Below are 18,772 nucleotides of genomic sequence, written 5' to 3' on the forward strand. Positions count from 1 at the left end.
CACCCTGCCACTGCATAGATGATCCTCCACAGAGGGCAGAGGTTGGTGGTCAGTGGTCACAGCGAGTCCTTGCAATTGACTGGCCAGGGAAAATCTCTCCCATTGATCTGCTAACAGTAACTAAGGCTCAACTACAAGAGGAAGGTATACTCAGCCCACACGAAGGGTGCATCTTGAGTACCCAGCTTGGGTGATAGGGGAGGCTATGCCACTGGACCCTACAGGACACTTATTACATTAGGCCATGCTCCCAAGATAGGGAGTCATAGCAGCTCTACCTGATACACAGAAACACACACAGGGAGGCTGCCAAAATGAGCAGACAAAAAAGCATGGCCAAAATAAAAGAACAGATCAAAACTCCAGAAAAAAACCTGAACAAAATGGAGATAAGCAATCCATCAGATGCAGAGTTCAAAACACTAGTTATAAGGATGTTCAAAGAACTTAGTGAGGACCTCAACAGCATAAAAAAGATCCAGTCAGAAATGAAGGATACACTAACTAAAATAAAGAACAATTTACAGGGAAACAACAGCAGAGTGGATGAAGCTGAGCATCCAATGAATGATTTGAAACATAAGAAACCAAGAAACAACCAATCAGAACAAGAAGAAGAAAAGAGAATCCAAAAAAAGAGGATATTATAAACAGTCTCTGGGACAACTTCAAGAGGTCTAACATTACATCATAGGGGTGCCAGAGGAGAAGAGCAAGGAATTGAAATCTATCTGAAAAATAGTGAAAGAAAACTTCCCTAATTTAGTGAAGGAAATAGACATGCAAGTCCAGGAAGCACAGAAAGTCCCAAACAAGATGGACCCAAAGAGGCCCACTCCAAGATGCATCATAATTAAAATGCCAACTGTTAAAGACACAGAGAGAATTTTAAAAGCAGCAAGAAAAAAGAAGTTAGTTTACCTACAAGGGAGTTCCCATGAGACTGTCAGCTGACTTCTCAAAAGAAACTTTGTAGGCTAGAAGGGATTGGCAAGAAATTTTCAATGTCATGGAAAGCAGGGATCTAAAGCCAAGGTTGCTCTATCCAGCAGAGCTATCATTTAGAATCAAAAGGCAGATAAAGTGCTTCCTGGACAAGATAAAGCTAAGGTTCATCATCACCAAACCATTATTATATGAAATGTTAAAGGGACTTATTTAAGAAAAAGAATATCAAAACTAAGGACAACAAAATGGCAAAAAATACGTTACTATCAAGAATTGAATCTAAAAAACAAACTAAGCGAACAAGAACAGAGACAGAACCATGAATATGGAGAACATTTTGATGTGCCAGATGGGAGGGGAATGAGGGAAAATGGGTGAAGAGATGAGGGGATTAAGAAGTACAAATAGGTAGTTACAGAATAGCCATGGGGATGTACAGTACAGTATAGGAAATGGAGAAGCCACAGAACTTATACGCATGACCCATAAACGTGAACAATGGTGGGGGAATTGTCTGAGGGAGTGGAGTGCTGGGTGGAGGAGGGCAAAAGGGGAAAAAATCAGGACAACTGTAATAGCATAAAATATAATTTAATAAAATAAAAATTAGTTAAAAACAAAACAAACAAGAATTCCCTAAATGACAAAAAATAAGATCTGCAGCGATGAAACCTGTTTTTCAGAGGAGAAAGTATAGGTTTTATTACACTACTATGGGAGTCTTCAGTCACACTCCTTGGAGAATGTTGTTCTCTGAGTCAGATGTCCCATCTCTGTGCCAGTATAAACAAAATGTTGGCCAGTTTTCAGGAACAAAATGTAAAAAGTTCATTCAAGCACCATCAACTAGAATTAAGGCCACAGCTTGTTGTCAGGAACACAGGGGCTTAGGTAATTTCTAATAAAAAAAAAATGTAAGAACAATTCCTTCAGGAACACTTGTTTCCCTCCTTTGATATAAAAATAAAAATAAAAATGTGTCACTACAAAAGCCAGTTGCACATGGGAAGCGGATGAAGTGACTGGAAAAGGGGCAAGTGCCAAGCAAATCTTCCTCTGACCCCTCCCCCCACATACAGCCCCACAAAGTGGTGAAACTAGTCATACTGCACTGATGAATACCTAAGGCTCAGCCCCTTACAATTTAACAGGTGTGGCAGCTCTACCTTGTACACAGAGGCAAACACAGGGAGGCTGTCAAGTTTAGGAGACGAAGTATGGCCTAGGTGAGGGAGCAGATCAAAACTCCAGAAAGGGAACTAAGCAAAAAGGACATATCCAACCTATCAGATACGGAGTTCAAAACACTGGTTATAAGGATGCGCAGAGAAATGACTGAGTATGGCAAACACACGGGGAAGAAGTGAAGGCCATACAAAGCCAAATGAAGAAAAATCCACACAGAACCAATAGTGAAGGGAAGGAAGCCAGGGTTCAAATAAAAGAATTGGAACATAAGGAAGCAATAAACAGTCAACTAGTTCAGAATGAAGAAACAAGAATTCAAAAAAAAAATGAGGAGAGAAGACGACTCTGGGAATCTCCGAAAGTGCTGACATCTGAATCACTTAAAGACAAAGAGAGGACCATAAAAGCAGCAAGAGAAAAGAGTTACCTACAAAGGGGTGCCTATAAGACTATCAGCTGCTTTCACAAAAGAAATTTTGCAGGCCAGAAGGGACTGGCAAGAAGCACTCAAAGTCATGAGAAGCAAGGACCTACAACCAAGATTACTTTATCTAGCAAAGCTATCATTTAGAAAAAAAGGGCAGATGAAGTGCTTCCCAGACAAGGAAAAGCTAAAGGAGTTCATCATCACCAAGCCATTATTACACAAAATGTTAAAGGGACTTACTTAAGAAAAAGATCAAAACCACGAAGACTAAAATTGCAACAGATTTGCAACTATCAACAAATGAACATAGAAAACAAAAACAAACTAAGCACACAACTAGACCAAGAACAGAATCATAGATATGGAGATCATATGGAGGGTTATCAGTGAGGAGGGCAAAGGGGGAGAATGGGAGAAAAGGTACAGGAATTAAGAAGCTTACTTAGTAGGTACAAATAGACAGGGGTTGTTAAGAATAGTAAAGGAAATGGAGAAGTCAAAGAACTTATATGCATGACTGATAGACATGAACTAAGGGAGGAGATTCTGGAGGGAAAGGGGGTTCAGGCAGAGGGGGGCAAAGGGGAAAAATTAGGACAACTAAAATAGCATAATCATTAAAATATACTTAAAAAAGGCTAATATTACAATCCCCCCACCAGCCCAAAGAACTCCAAGCAGCTAAAGTATACTGCACATTAGCAATGGTCAGACACTTTCTATTGCAAGTGACATGCTTACTGTCTAATATCTATACAACCAAGGTTAATGTTAATTGAGCAAGATTAAATTTTCACAATGATTTTATGTGACTGAAGTTAATTTATTGTGTTGGCCAAAAAGTCCACATGGTTTTTTTCCATAAAAAACATTTTTCATTTTCAACAATAACTTTATTGATTTGGATATTCTGAGTATGTCAGTTAGCTCCTGTGTGGTATAATGTTGATTGTTCTGAATTGCTGTCATGATCTTATCGCTATCAAATTCAACTGGCCTACCCGACTCTGTAACATCTTCCAGTGAGAAATCTCTACTATGAAACTTCGCAAACCACTTCCGATACGTTCAATAAGTCACAGCACCTTCTCCATACACTGCAAATCTTTTTTGAGCTTCAGTTGCATTTTTACCTGTCTTGAAATAATAAAGCATAATATACCAAAAATGCTGTGTATTTTCTTCCATCTTCAATATTAAAATGGCTATACAAAAATTCATCAATTTTGATTTTTTTTTAATGCACGCTGATATGACAGCTGTCACAATACAATCTAAAACAAATTGTTTTGCATTAAGTTAAAGACAACTAAGTGCTGTTAGAGCCAACTTACAGAGAAAAACAAATGACCTTTTTGGCCAAACAGAGGATGAGAGGCTTTTATGTTCTTCAAAAAAGGGAGCTGAAGAAAAATACATAAATTCACATGACTCAGAATATCTAGAAAGGTTATGATAAATCGCATTTTATACATGGGACAGAGGCATGCACAGAGACACACATGCACACAGAGAGGGACAGAGACTGAGACAGAAACAGAGGTTTCTCCCTCTCAGAAGTACCTTCAAATTCTATCTCTTAATGTAAAAGCATCTCATATGCTAGCAGTCACAATTCCAGGAGCAAGGAATAATTTATATTAAATTGTGGTATAATTTATATTAAATTATAGAAAGTACGTGGTGGTGAAAAGATTAAGTGCTATTGGTGCAAGATGATTTTGTTTTTGCAAATCCATGTATATTGCAAGCCCTACACACAAAGGGTTTAAAATAAACTAAGAACTTGATATTATTTTCAAACTCAATATTCAAAGTCTAAGACAAAAAATAATGGCCTTTCAAAGCAATAGCTATGTTTTAGAAATTAAGAGTATGTCCCAACCCAAACAGTTAAAGTACCATGGTTCAAATGATTACCACTTCCATCATCAAAGAATGCTACACTAATGTGGGATAATCAGTCATTCCCCAACTTTTTCAGTTTACATCTGTGAATACGTATGGAAGTTAAAGGGATCAAAGTTGAGAATTAGTCTTCTTATGCTTGTGAAGCCAATCATCTCCACAACAATCTTTGAGCTGAAACCCAATGACTCTATACTTCTCCACTCCTTACCCGCTTTATCTATTTTCCTGTTTTGGCAAGATGGGAAGATGAAATGCATGACATATCAGGACATATAAAACTGACAAAGTAAAGTTGATAATCAAAATAATTAGCAGCACCCTCGCTGAGATGCAAAAATCTAGTAAATAAGAAATTACCATAATTAAGGCTCAGCTAATTTTTTAAAAGTATATTTTATTAAGTTGTTACAGTAGTTCCATTTTTCCCCCTTTGCTCCCCTCTGCCCAGTACCCCACTTCCCTATTGCAATCCCACCCCTGTCCATGGGTCGTGCATGTTAAGTTCTTTGGCTTCACCCTTTCCTATATTAACTTCCCCCTGTCTATTTTGTACCAACCAATTATGCTTCTTAGTCCCTGCACCATTTCCCCATTCTCCCCCTCACCCCTCCCAGCTGATAACCCTCCAGATGCTCCCCAAACCTATGATTCTGTTCCTATTCTGGTTTGCTTAGTTGGATTTTGTTTTTATTTTTTAGATTCAGTTGATAGTTGTGTTTGTTGTCATTTTAGTGTTCATAGTTTTGATTTTCTTTTTCTTAAGTAAGTCCCTTTGACATTTCATATAATAATGGCTTGGTCATGATGAACTCCTTTAGCTTCACCTTGTCTGGGAAGCACTTCATCTGCCCTTCCATTCCAAATGATAGCTTTGCTGGACAGAGTAATCTTGGTTGTAGGTTGCTTTTCATCACATTGAATACTTCTTGCCAGTCCCTTCCTGCCTGCATAGTGTCCTCTGAGAAATCAGCTGATAGTTCTATAGGCATCCCCCTGTAGGCAACTCTCTGCCTCTCTCTTGCTGCCCCCAGGACTCTCTCTGTATCTTTCTCCTTCGGCATCTCAATCATGATGCATCCTGGTGTGGTCCCCTCTGGGTCCAGCTCACCCAGGACCGTTCGTGCTTCCCGGACCTGTATGTCCATCTCCTTCACACAAATTGGTAAGTTTTCCCATTTTTTTCAGTTCTTGCTTCCTCATTCTGCACTGGTTGACTGTTTTTTTTTCTTCCCTATGTTCGAAATCATTCATCTGAATCCTGGTTTCCTTCCCTTCACCATTGGTTTTGTGTGGATTTTCCTTCGTTTCACTTAGCGTAGCCTTCACTTCTCTTCTGCATTTGTCGTACTCAAGCATATCTGTCAAGCCTGTGAGCATCTTTTATCACCAGTGTTTTGAATTCTGCATCTGTTAGGCTATCTCCTCATCACTTAGTTCTCCCACTGGAACCTATATCCGTTCTCCCTTTTGGGCCATAGTTCTCTGTGTCCTCATTCTGACAGGCTCCTGTGTTTGTTACCCTCTGCATTCCAGGTAGAACTGTCACTCCTGTTACGTTGTAAGGGGCGGAGCCTTAGGGATTCCTCAGTACAGGGCTACCTGTTTCACCATGTTGTGGCGCTGTATGTGGGGGAGGGGTCGGAGAGGGAACAATGCTGCCTGCCCAGCACTCGTCCCTTTTCCAGGCACTTCTCCCACTTCTGCACCAGACTGGCGCCTCTCTAGCTGCTGCCCTGGCTGTCATTCCCAGAGTGGTGGGTCTGCGGACGTTCTAGGACCGTGGGGGCCCTTTCAATAAGCGGACTCTTCTGAGTTTGGCAGTTTCTGTCTCCACCCCAACCCCACTGGTCTGCACAGTCAGAAGCAATGAGGCTTGATTTTCCCTGGTGCTGGGACTGTGGTTTGCGAGGTCTGGTGAGGACCTGGGAACGCTCCCAAGGTGTCCCTCCTGATTTTTTAAAACGTGTGACTGTGCTTTCTGCTGGATTGCCACTGTCGCCGCCACTGCCTCTGCTGCTGCCACCACCATGCTGTGTCCTCTCCACCCCGGCTCTGCCCCTCTTACCTGTCTGTATGGGTATTTCTTCTTTATGTCTTTGTTTGCTGGACTGTCATGCAGCTTGATTATCTGGAACTTCTGGTTGTTTCTAGTTTTGAGGTATATTCCTTTTTAGTTGTGGAGGGAGACGCAGCATGTCTGTCTACATCTCCATCTTGGCTGGAAGTCAAGCTCAGCTAAGCTAATTTTTTTATCCTATCAAACAAGCTGCCTCCCCATTCTCCATTCAGGAGACACTTCGGTTTTTCATTTTGATATATTTACATGGCACCTATTACATCACAAATAATTTTAACAATAAAGATTCACTGAAGTGTATAACATTTTCTGGGTCAACATTTTAAATAAATTAAAAAGTCCCCTCCCTCAAAAAAAGAACGATTTGAATTATACAAATGTAATTTTAGAATGTTTGTATATTAGCTTCTTTTTAAAATATAGACATATTATATACATAGTAGCACAAATAGTTTCTTTTTCTCTGCAAATTCATTTAAAAGTGTATCTATAATTACCCTATCAAGGCCAGAAGGCTTAGATTATAATCAGAAATAAACGTCATTGAAGTATTTTTACTAGCAAAAGAAATAATGATCTTTTTAAAAGCTCATTTATTTTCTTGTGTGAAAGTGTGAAGGTCACTGTATGTTTTCCTCTCAATAACCATTAGGTTGAAACATAATCAACCTAACTTAAGATGTGAAAATTAATTATGTTAAAAAAATTAGCCAAGGCATCAAAGTTGAATAACATGATCCTGAAGTTCTGTGGTGATGACTCCCTCTGATCAAAAGGATGTTGACCAAGGAAGGTGCTTCTGGCACATATTAGTTCCCTAATCTAGGATATATGATCACTGGCCTTTTAAGCACAATAAAATAGAGTATAAATAGCTTGAACACTATACATTTAATTTAGGTTGAGCTGCCTATTAATTCTTCATAGCTCTAGAAACATAAATATCCACTTTGAAAATATCAGTAGCAAGAAGTAGTATTCACAATATTTGATATGAAATCCTGGAGCATATAGAAATTTCTGTAATACAGACAAATTTGACTCTACTACTACCTAGTCTTAGCCCTTTATTCCCCCGACCTGCTTTGCTGTCTTCTCTCCCCATCATCCCTCCAACTCAGTTTCTATTATCAGGAATTTACAAATAAACTAATATATAATAAAGTTTTCAAAGAAAGAAAAGTAATGATGTCATTTTTCAATCACTTAAATAAAACAGTATTAACTCAAAACCTAAGTATAGATATGACCACTTTCAATATAAACTGAATATCTTACTCATTAATTATAATCCTATATTTCCAAAAACTAGGATTCTGCTAAGAATCCTATGAGGCTGACCTTCATATTTCAAGATTAATTTTAAAGTGAGAGAAGTCAAGCCTTGGGACTTTCTAAAAGACCAAAAAAGCTTTGTTATTATTATGTCTCTTGTTTCTATGATAGAAATTCTAGGATCTTAATCAAATTCACACCCTTAAAGGGTATTCTCAAAAGGCACAAAGCAGGGTTTCTGTGTTTAAAATGTTATGATTCAAATTCCTTTAAGAAATAAATCACCATCAGCAATACTTGACAATTATAACATGAGTTACATCAAGTCTAAAATAACTAGGAAGGACATACATTTATGGCCATTTTTAAAAAATCCACACCCAAGAACATGCTTATTAATATTAGAGAGAGGAGAAGGCATGGAAAGAGAGAGGGAGAGAAACGTTGATGTGAAGGAGAAACATGGATCAGCTGCCTATACTTTGCAGATTCAGTCCCCGGTCAGAAAGTAGGCATGTGCCTTGACCAGGAATCGAACCTGCAACCTTTCAGTTCATGGGACAACACTCAACTCAACTGAGCCACACCAGCCAGGAAAGTGGCCATTTTTTAAGTACACTAAATAATAATATACTTATGCAGTATGAAGCTGGGCTATTTAAGATATGGATCTTTTCATATTTAGAGAATGCACTAAAGAATACTTTGAGCATCCATGCCTTACATATATGATGGAAACCTACCTATAAATATTTAGTTCCACTAATAGGTCTTCTATTAACAAGTTATATTTGTAACCAATAGTCCGCTTATAAAGCCCTCTGAAACTTTCTATTTATATATCTAGCAGAGAGTGGTAAGGCTGATAGTGAGCAGGATGAAAAGCTGGTTAGGCTGTTTTGAATGAAGCTCCATTAGCCTTAAGTATTATGAATTCTCAAACTATAATATATCTTCAAATTACTATATATATAGTTTAAAAGTTTGAAAATCATCAAAATTTTTAAAAACTGTAAAAAAAATCAAAAGAAATGCTTCCATCAGTTCCCATTACATCAGAAATGTGCTTTTTACCATTAATTTGCCTCTATGAATTACACCAAATGGCTTGGATAATTACATTTTGGAGTTCATAAAGGACCAAAAATAGTAATATATCCAACCTACTTAACATTTATATAGTTTTGGCTTCAGAATTTTATTTTAAAGGTTATACAGGGCCAGATTATGAGGATGTTGCAAACCTGGAAAATCTATCAGATGCATAAAAGAGAAAATTAAAAGGACAAAAGTAAATACCTTTCCCATTTGTACAACCATTCAGTTAACCATTGGGTAACTAGTGAATCATGCAAAAGTAACCATTCAGATTTATCTCTATATATGAGTCATATTATTAATGTTTTGGTAAATTAAAATACTTGTGTTTATTAAGAAAATAAGTGTTTTTTAACAAAACATTACATTAATTAAAGGTATAAAATCTCAGGCACCTAACTGAATTTAAGGCATGGGTCACTTTAGAAAAAATATTACTAAACACTGATATATCATACCAGGACATGCTTCCTTTTGAGTGTGCTTTTATGTGTCTGATTCTTTTAACCTCAATCTATTTGGGGTGAAAATGGGCAGCTTGTTTACAAACAGAAACCTTCTTCTGGACATCTTTTAAGTGATAATATTAACATGTTAAAATCTTAAAAAACTTTTCCAAAATTACAATGATATACATACTCTTTCAAAAAAAAAAACGTGTCATTATCATTGATGGCATATACCTTCTTCAGATCCTTTTCCCTTTCACAGAATTCAATTATAAAAACCATCACATAACTAGTGACTCAATATAAAATAATTTTTCCCAAATTCTCCTAATGTGATCAACTCTCTATAAACACTAGAGAATGTATGCCATCAACTTTCATGACAGAGTCCCAATGCCTAAGAGGCTTAACACTCATATATCAGTCATGGCTGTATGGCTGGGAAAATGAACATCATGATGGACTCCTGCATTCTTCACACTGTGCTCATGGACAAAGTCAGTGTAGTTTCTATGTACAGGCTGGGGTGGGGACAAGGCCCTTGTGCTCCACTGGTTTCCACCACGTTGACTGCAGTCACTGGCAGCAGAGAGCCTGGATGGTTGGGGAGTGGGGGGGAGCACAGTTAGTCAATAGGAATAGAAGAAAATTGATGTGTAAGAGGTAATAAAGGAGAAAGACAATGCAACCAGCATGCACCACTGCTACAAGTAGTTATCAACATCTCCATGCAAACATTCATTCAAGAATAACATAGGTGGGGAAATCTCAAAAAGTTACATGTAACGGAAAATGTCTATATGAAAATATGTATACATAATCAGGCTGTTAAGTGAATTAAATGAAGAGGAAATTTCACAGAGAGCAAGACACTCTGTATCTGTCCCTGATGTTTGAGGTTCTAATAAGAAAAAATATTGTAATTAACTTAATTCAAATATTTGATAGGACAATTCTACATAAGGACAAAATCACATATAAAAGAGGGCAATTAAAAAAATTATTCCCCACATTAAGTGATTTCACAAAACTGAAATCCAGGAAACAAAAATCAGAATGAGTATTTTTTTAAAAAATTTATCCTCAGGGGCCATGTAATTTTACATCAGTTTCCAATTATAATAAAGAATCACTGTTCCTTCTATAATCAAAGTTCACAGAAGCTCAGAATAAAATTCAACAGATACAGATCATGTGATGAGATTGTAAGCCCCCTCCAAGGAATAGCTTAGGAAGTGTATTAGATGCCTTTTACACATTAGGCCTATGGAATAGGCCTATAGAACTACGAGAGTGAAAAATATGCATACAAGCAGTTCCTGGTTAGAAACCAGAAGAGTCCTCCAGTAGAAAGAAAACATTTGCCAAGGTTCAGAAAATTGAGGTTTTTATGATGTGGCAAAAAGGGCAGCACATACGTAAGATAATTACAAAAAAAAAAAAAAAATCAGCTCAATTATAAAAGATATCTAAGGATATTTAATTATAGTATTTTCCTAACTCAATCAAAACATGAATTCACTATTTTTCCTAGGGGAAACTGAAAAGAACTGGCTAAAATAAATTTCTCAGGACAACTTGGAAGTCTTTTGTACAATAAAATTATCTTTCCTTCAACTGAAATATAATCTGTTCATCTGCTCTAACCCAATAATTCATGACCTTGAAAACAGGGTCCCTGAAAATTCAGGACATTAAATTAGGTTTATGCTCTCCCCAATAAATGCGCGATTTTCTAAATACTATTCAGTTTTTTGTTTTTATAAATGGCTTAAGGATTTAAAAGAAACTCTTTCTCAAAAGTTGATACCTACTGGATAATTCTAAGTTACTGATATACCAATTCATTCACTGAGATAATGGTGTCATTTAGAAGATACTAGACAGAAAACAGTGAGTAGGTTTAGATTAAAGTAGCTAAAAGTTATCTGCCAGGAACAGAATAGTCCATTATTGTGCCCAAATGTTCAAACCTAGGGAGCATTTCAAAATTTTACTAATGTATCATTTTCTAAAGGAGGACTTTTATATTCATTTAAAAGTATTAATAAGAATCAAAGCATGCAGAAACAAAGAATGAAATGCAGAATGTCTTTTAAATCAAGGCTGGGGAATCCATTAACTCCAAGACATGCCGGTTCTGTGTTCAGTGCCATGCCACTGCTGACGTACTCTGCGGCTCTTTAGGTTTCCCCATTTTACTCCTTTTCAGTAAGGGAGGTCTCAGCACAATTACATGAAGAAAGGACACAGAGCTCCAAACGTTTCATTTTTCTTTTAAGACAATACTCTCAGATTCAATATTCTCTCTTTCTAAAGGCTGCATCAAAGGCACTAAGTAGTGCCTAACAAATCAAACAGATTTAAATATGTATCCACAAAAGTTGGAAAACTCAATAAAGAGTTAGTGTCATAATACAGTATGCAAACAAACCAGACTCTTGTTCCATATTAATATAAAAGGTAAGCACGTACTGAAGGAGTTCTTTTATAGCTGAAGTCTCAGTACTACATTTCCTTGCCAATAGACTTGGTGGAAACATCAAGGAGATAAAAAACATAGTTGCTTACTGGAGCTGTGTTTTTGGTAAGAAATTTAAGGAACTTTTCTTAATGGCTTAAAAAGAAAAAAAGACTAAAATTTGACATTTAGAAGCCTCACTGTTCATACTTTTAAGTGTGCTGAGCCCACATGCACACACACATGGATTCCCCTGCACACATACACACACTTAAAGTAGGAGAGAACAAAAAAAAGAAAGGAAAATAGGGCATAGCTCCTCAATTTCAGAAACTAATCAAGTTATCTGGAACTGAAGTAAAAATATTCCTAACCATCAACAGCAAAGCGCCTTGCAATTAGTTGAGCCAAACTAACAGTGAAACATAATTACATAGGAAAGACTGAAAATGATCACCAACCACTGTTGACCCGCCACCATGAAGGAAGAACTGGTTGCACAGAAAGCTGACCAAAACCTTGAGATCGCCACAGAAACTCATTAGATTTCAGGTAGTAAACAAACTAAGAGCAAGAAAAGAGAAAAATCCTATGAATTATCAGAGTTCATTTCATAAATAGACACAAAAGTTGGAACAGATGATGCAAACATGACCACTCAACCACATGATTCCCAAGGAGCCCCCAAGCCACAAACAATTAATTGGGAAAGAATCAACCCACTGATTAACCCCAATAAGCCACAAAGTATCCATATTTGTATACTCACTATTAATCTAAAAACAGCAAAAAACCAAAAATCTGGAACCCTAAACAAATGAAATCTCTTCCCTGCCATCAGATTATCTCTCCATCCCCGAAATGGAATATTTTTTGCTTTGTTTTATTGGACTATAATCATGTTTCCTTTTTGGCTTTATCTTCAGTCTTATAAAAAAGAAAACACATCCAAAGCAGTAGCACGACGCTGTGCGGAATAACATGTAACAAGAATATTTTCCTTATGGATCTGGGAAAAGGTTCTATTGACTATCACTGAAATATTTTTTAGCAGAGAACCCCGGCCCCACCACTCCCAGATCATACTAAACAAAATAAGGAGAGTTGTCTGACATTCATCATTTAGACAACTGCCCTCTGGAGCTTCTTCATCCATATCTCTTTTCTTTCCCATTCCAGTAACTGCTTAATAATATGACTCCTTTCAGCTTACAAATATGAATAATTTGCTTTCAATCATATTTAAAGTACTCTACAATATAGCTGGGCATTCAGAATATGATTAAGCAAGCAATATTTTATTTTGGTTTAAGGAGTTAACAAACCATTTCCTGTCATGCTGGTCTGTTCCAGGACTCCTCGGAAGATTTTCTATCTCCACCAGCACAGGACCAGAGGGAATGGAAGGACTCACAAGTAGAGCAGATCTTACACCCCAAGCCTTTGGACACAAATTATAAAAATAATCTATTTTGCCTAGATAAAACATCTCTTCACCAATAAAAAGAACATTACAATGAAATACTATACACATAGTGAACAAATATAATGTAAACAAATGCCTTAGAGATATATAATAATTTAAGTGAATATTAACATTTTATGCATTTTACAGGATTTATAGAAACATAAAAGTTTTATAGAATACCTGTTATATTTACAACATCTTAGAAAACAAAATAACAGAGGGTTTCACATTACTGAGACATTTGATAGATGAGAAAATGAAAATACACAAAAATTTCTTAAAATTATACCACTATGAAAATTCAAATAATAATACTAGTTTTGTCATAATTAACTACAGTGTTCTAGTGCTTTAGAAGCTTAATATTAAGAAGTCTTACCTGCTGAGAGCCGTTACTCTGAGTTGAAACATTACTGTGAACACTGTAAGACGGGGGGTGGGGGGGGAAATCTATTAAAAACCATACATAGGACTTCACAGGGTCAGATGACAATGAAAGTAGTTTTTATTTTTAAATACATTTAGTTTCAAATTTTCAAAAATTACTGTTGCTTAAAACTAAGAATATAAGATGCCCAGAAAACATTTCCTCTTATAGGCACACATTTGCTTTTCTATAGTTTGCTTATTTGATAGTTCCATATATTTTAATTGTGCTTTAATTATAGTTTAATTTTTCTTTAGATTACTAAATGTTTATGCATTGGACAATATATGTCAAAGATGACAAAATAAAGATAGCAGCACAAATGATGCCTTAAATTCAAGGCACTAAGCACAAACACCCACATAAACTTATCTATCACTTTTGTAAATTCCTACCCTCTCAAGATTTTCCAGTGTGAGCAATAGCTCAGCTCAGCATTTTGTAACTCAAAAGGCCTTAGTATAAACTTAAAGTTAGAAACTTCTGTATACCTTCCCTACAAATGATTTATTAGCATTTTTTAAAACTTAATTTAGGCTGCACTCTTTTCCTCCTTCCCCCCTTGCAAAGCACTTACAAAAATAATAATCCTATTGTATAAAATAAACAGGAAAAAACTCAAAACAGCTATAAAAACACAAATATTCAATTAAATAAGAACTCAAAGAGGAAATAATACCACAATAAAATGGGGAAAAAGAAAATATATGACTTCAGATCTCCTAATGTAAGCATAATTAGTATCTTGAGGGAAAGAATTCAACTGAGGCAACAAAAAATATATGCAAAGTCATCTAAAAAGTTCTGTGAAAGTAAGAAAATAATGTACAGATTTTATGAGCACTGTTCCAGAAAAATGAGATAGAGAATTAAATGCATTCAGCCCCTATTGTTAAATTATTGACCTGCAAGGAAAAGGAAAGAATATTTCATGTACACCAAGATTTAAAAGCCAATCATTGCTAGTACCAGGTTGGCACAGACTTTTCTATAGCAATACTCAAGAATATTATACCAGCTACGATGTCATTCTAGTAAAAGGATATAGGCAAAGCTTCTCAAATATGAACTCTGAATGCAGCATCTAGGAGACTTTCTTAGAGGAGTGAGAGCAAAACAAAAACTATCTGATGATGAAAGACAATCAATTAAGAAAGAACTAAAGAATGAAAAGGTCTTGCTAAAAGATGAGGAGCGAAACTATTTGATGCTAATTTTAATTAACTATGTATTTATTACAAGCGGAGTCAGCAAATCTTGCACTATCATTGCCTGGGTACAAATCCAAGCCACAGCACTAGCTCTCCTCAGAACCTCAGGTTCCTCATTTGCATTAGACTGTTAGAAAGATTAAATGAATTAATATCAGCAAAACACAGAGAACAGTGATATACAACTGACCAAAAAAAGAAAAAACAAAACCTTAAAAATATATTTAATGTGTATCTTTTGCCAAGGCAAATGTAAAAAAATATACCTGGCAGGCAGCCAGTTGGTTGGGTGTTGTCCCACAAAGTGAAGGGTCACCAATTTGATTTCCAGTCAGGGCTTGAGTTATAGATGAAGTCCCTGGTTAGGGTGCTTATTGAGAGGCAACCAATTGATGTTTTTCTCTCACATAAATGTTTCTCTCTCTCTCCTTATCCCTCCCTTGCCCTCTCTCCAAAAATAAATAAAATCTTTAAAAAAATATATACACACACACATAGGTATATGTATGTACACACACACACCTGTCAGGCACCAGTTCCTTTTACTAATTATGTTGCTAATCTCAGAGTGTATTACTATACAGTGGTTTAAGCAACCCATAAACCCAAATATTAATGAAATCTCATTCAATCTGTCTGGTACAGAAATCAGACTCACACTGTTCTATGATCTCCTGGGTTACTCTCTGGAGCTTTTCTTTAAATTGAGAATAACTCCAGGAGGTGACAGATAAAAAAATGAATAATAACATGAGAGAAAGTTACTTAAATAAGTGATGTTAATTCGATCAAAGTTCCCTGTTTTCAAATACTTCGAAATGTAAAAGTACTATTTTCTCATCATTATACATACTCTTTCACCTCCATTAATATGAAAGTAGGATGGAACACTTCTCATTACTGACATAATCCAAGCTTACTCTTTTAAAGAATTACCTGCAATAACTGATCCTTTTTGCTTTTATACTGCCTCTATTCTTCTTTTCCTCTTTTTTGTTTGTAAAATTCTATCTGCTAAGCTTGTACAAAAATGTGAACTATCCTTTAAAATATCACCTCTTCTTAAGATACTTTATATTAGTCAAGACTCACAAGAAAATAGAAGGAGATAAAGTAGTACAAGGAAAATGACTGACATCAGCCAATTTAAAAACCTGTTATTCAGACCTGGCCAGGTGGCTCTTGGTTGGAGCATTATCCCATGCACCAAAAGGTTGTGGGTTTGATCCGGGTCAGAGCACATACCTAGGTTTCAGGTTCCAACCCTGGTTAAGGCGTGTATGAGAAGCAACCAATCAATATTTCTCTCTTCATAGCAATGTTTCTCTCTCTCTCCCCGCCCCTCCTCCCACTCCCTCTTCCTCTTTCTCTAAAATCAATAAACATATCACTGGGTGAGAATTCTTTTTTTTTAAATTGTTATTCAAACTGGCATAGTACAAGGTCAAGAAGCTTTTTTTAGATCAAATAGTTGTGCTTTTTCAAACAGTACTGTTTTCCACTGAGCGTTGGCCTGCGAGCTAAGTGTCGCTGGTTCGATCTTCCAGTCAGGGCACATCAAAGAAGGAAAACTCTGATTCCAAAAAACCTCCGCTGCCTTGCGGCATACCTCTTCAGGGGAAAGGCTAAGGGAGTAAACCCCGACAGAAAATCCGGAGCCGGAGTCCCTAAGGCGGTTCGACGTTGTAGTCAACACCGGCAACTCCTGCGGCGCACTTGAAGCCAAGCTGTATTGACTCCGTCTTTCCCTTGGATCCTTCAGCTGCGAAGAGAGGGGGGGTCTGCTGCATGGGCAACAGCAGATCCTCCATATCACCCTGCCCAGGCTCTGTAGCTTCAGCTTCACTGGAGAGTACACTCCAGCATCATCGTAAGATGTCGATTCAACACGGGAGGAGACAGATACCGTGTCACTCCCGAGTCGGACTGCACAACCATTCTCGGCGGTGCAGATAAGACTCTTAAGAAGCTACACCATCGTCTCTCGAGACGGACGGCTGCCGACCTAAACTGTTTTCCACGGTTCACTGGATCAAAACTCTTCATGTAAACAGAATTACAAGGGCAAGGCTGTAAGGGTATTCATGCCACTCCAAACTCAGGCTTTCAAGCACCATTATGAGTAGTGCTCAATACCCTCCAGTCAGGAAAGCTGGGCCTTCCACTACACTTCATTTCTAAAAATTTATTCTAATAAAGAAAAGGTATCATCATTTAAATATCCCATTTCTAATGTGGTTCCGAAGCCAAAACATTACACAAGAAGAGATTTAAAAATTAGTTATTAAACTTAAAATTAATTTTAACTCTAGGAAAGAGACTACACAGTCACTTTTTAGTCAGAAATGTGTATTTCAAAAAAATTTCAAAGGAAGACTAACTTACAAATAAAAGCCTTAATTTTGCAACTAATTATCACTGCTTGAATGCTCTGTTTATATTTCAGCTAACTTCACCAGGTTATCTTCTTTAAATTCTAATATACTGCCTATGTTCCCTTTCAGGAAAGCAAGACATGATCCATTAAACAACAAACAAGTAAAACAGTGGAAAAAAAAATACAGAATACCTCTAACATTTCTCCTCCATTATCTCATCAGCATATCTTATATGTAACTCCAAGGAAAATAAAATAATCAACAGTTAAAGAAACTCCAGGGGTATCCTTTCAAAAAGCAAAGTGCTTTTGTGGTGACTCAATAATCAAAGCCTGGCTTTAATGGCTTTCTAGGTGAAAAAACAACTGACTAGGACATTCCATGGTGAGGCTGACCATAGTCAGTGTACACAAATTTTAAAAAGGAATAGATTTGAATGTCCTGAATGTGATACTTTGATAACAGGTATTCCAGGGGACTTTGATACATACCAAGGTTGAGAAGCATTATAAAAAACTATACAATGTAATATATACTATTAAAGTGTATTGCTTCATCAGAAGTACGACTTCTAGAATGGTGGTGTGAGGACCTCCTCCCCATCAAAACAGACCTGGTGACAATTATTTTTTAAAAATAATCAACAGGCATAGATCAAGTAAACATTTATTCAAGAAAATCTTCTAATTCTGAAGAGCCAAGTCATTTGAGACACAGTTTGCCCCCCTTCCACATTCTCCCAAGTTCAGTGCTGTGGAAGCTCTACTCAAGGTTGGTGCAGCCAAAAAAATCGAACTCTCTCCAAACAATGGAGATATTACATCAGTTATTTTAAATATGTTCAGGAACTAAAGATATAAAGGAAAGTATGAGAACAATGTCTCCACAAATAAGAGAATATCATTAAAGAGAAAAATTGTAAAAAATGAAGCAAATCCTGAAATTGAAATGTGTATAACTGAAATAAAAATTCACTAGGAAAACAGAACAGCAGATTTGGGCAGGCAGAAGAATAAGTGACTTGAATGTAGGTCAAGTGAAACCATCTAGTCTGAGCTACAGAAAGAAAAATAATGAATAAAAATGAACAAATTATTTAAGACCTGTAGGATGCCATCAGGTGTAGCATGGGAGTCTATGTATAATGGGAGTCTCAGAAGAAAAAGGGAGAAAAGAGCAAAAAGATAATTTGAAGAAATAATGGCTGAAAACTTCCCACATTTGATAAAAACAATATACCATAGAAAAGCAACAAGAAGAGAATTGGATTGGCAATACTTGCATAAGACAAAATAGACTTTAAAACAAAGGAGTTACTAGGGAAAAAAAAGAAACATTTTATTATAATAAAAGAATCCAACAATTATAAAATATATATACACCCAACAGAAAGCCCCAAAATACATAAAGCAAAAACTGAAAGAACTGGAGAGAGAAACAGACAATCGAACAAC

At 36.6% G+C, this 18,772-nt stretch overlaps 1 protein-coding gene across 1 annotated transcript in view; it reads right to left on the minus strand.

Moving 5' to 3' along the window:
* EPB41L5 (erythrocyte membrane protein band 4.1 like 5) overlaps positions 1–18,772 on the minus strand; it is a 149,499-nt gene that overhangs the window by 78,711 nt on the left and 52,016 nt on the right. Inside the window, exons 15-16 of the mRNA XM_090279315.1 lie at positions 13,682–13,724; positions 13,160–13,275 (exon numbers count right to left, since the gene is read on the minus strand). Coding sequence (XP_090135441.1) covers positions 13,160–13,275; positions 13,682–13,724 — 159 coding nt within the window. The remainder of the gene's footprint in view (positions 1–13,159; positions 13,276–13,681; positions 13,725–18,772) is intronic.

The sequence above is a fragment of the Furipterus horrens genome, unplaced genomic scaffold, assembly GCF_987537825.1.
Source record: "Furipterus horrens unplaced genomic scaffold, mFurHor1.1.pri manual_scaffold_1, whole genome shotgun sequence".
Classification (NCBI taxonomy): domain Eukaryota; kingdom Metazoa; phylum Chordata; class Mammalia; order Chiroptera; family Furipteridae; genus Furipterus; species Furipterus horrens.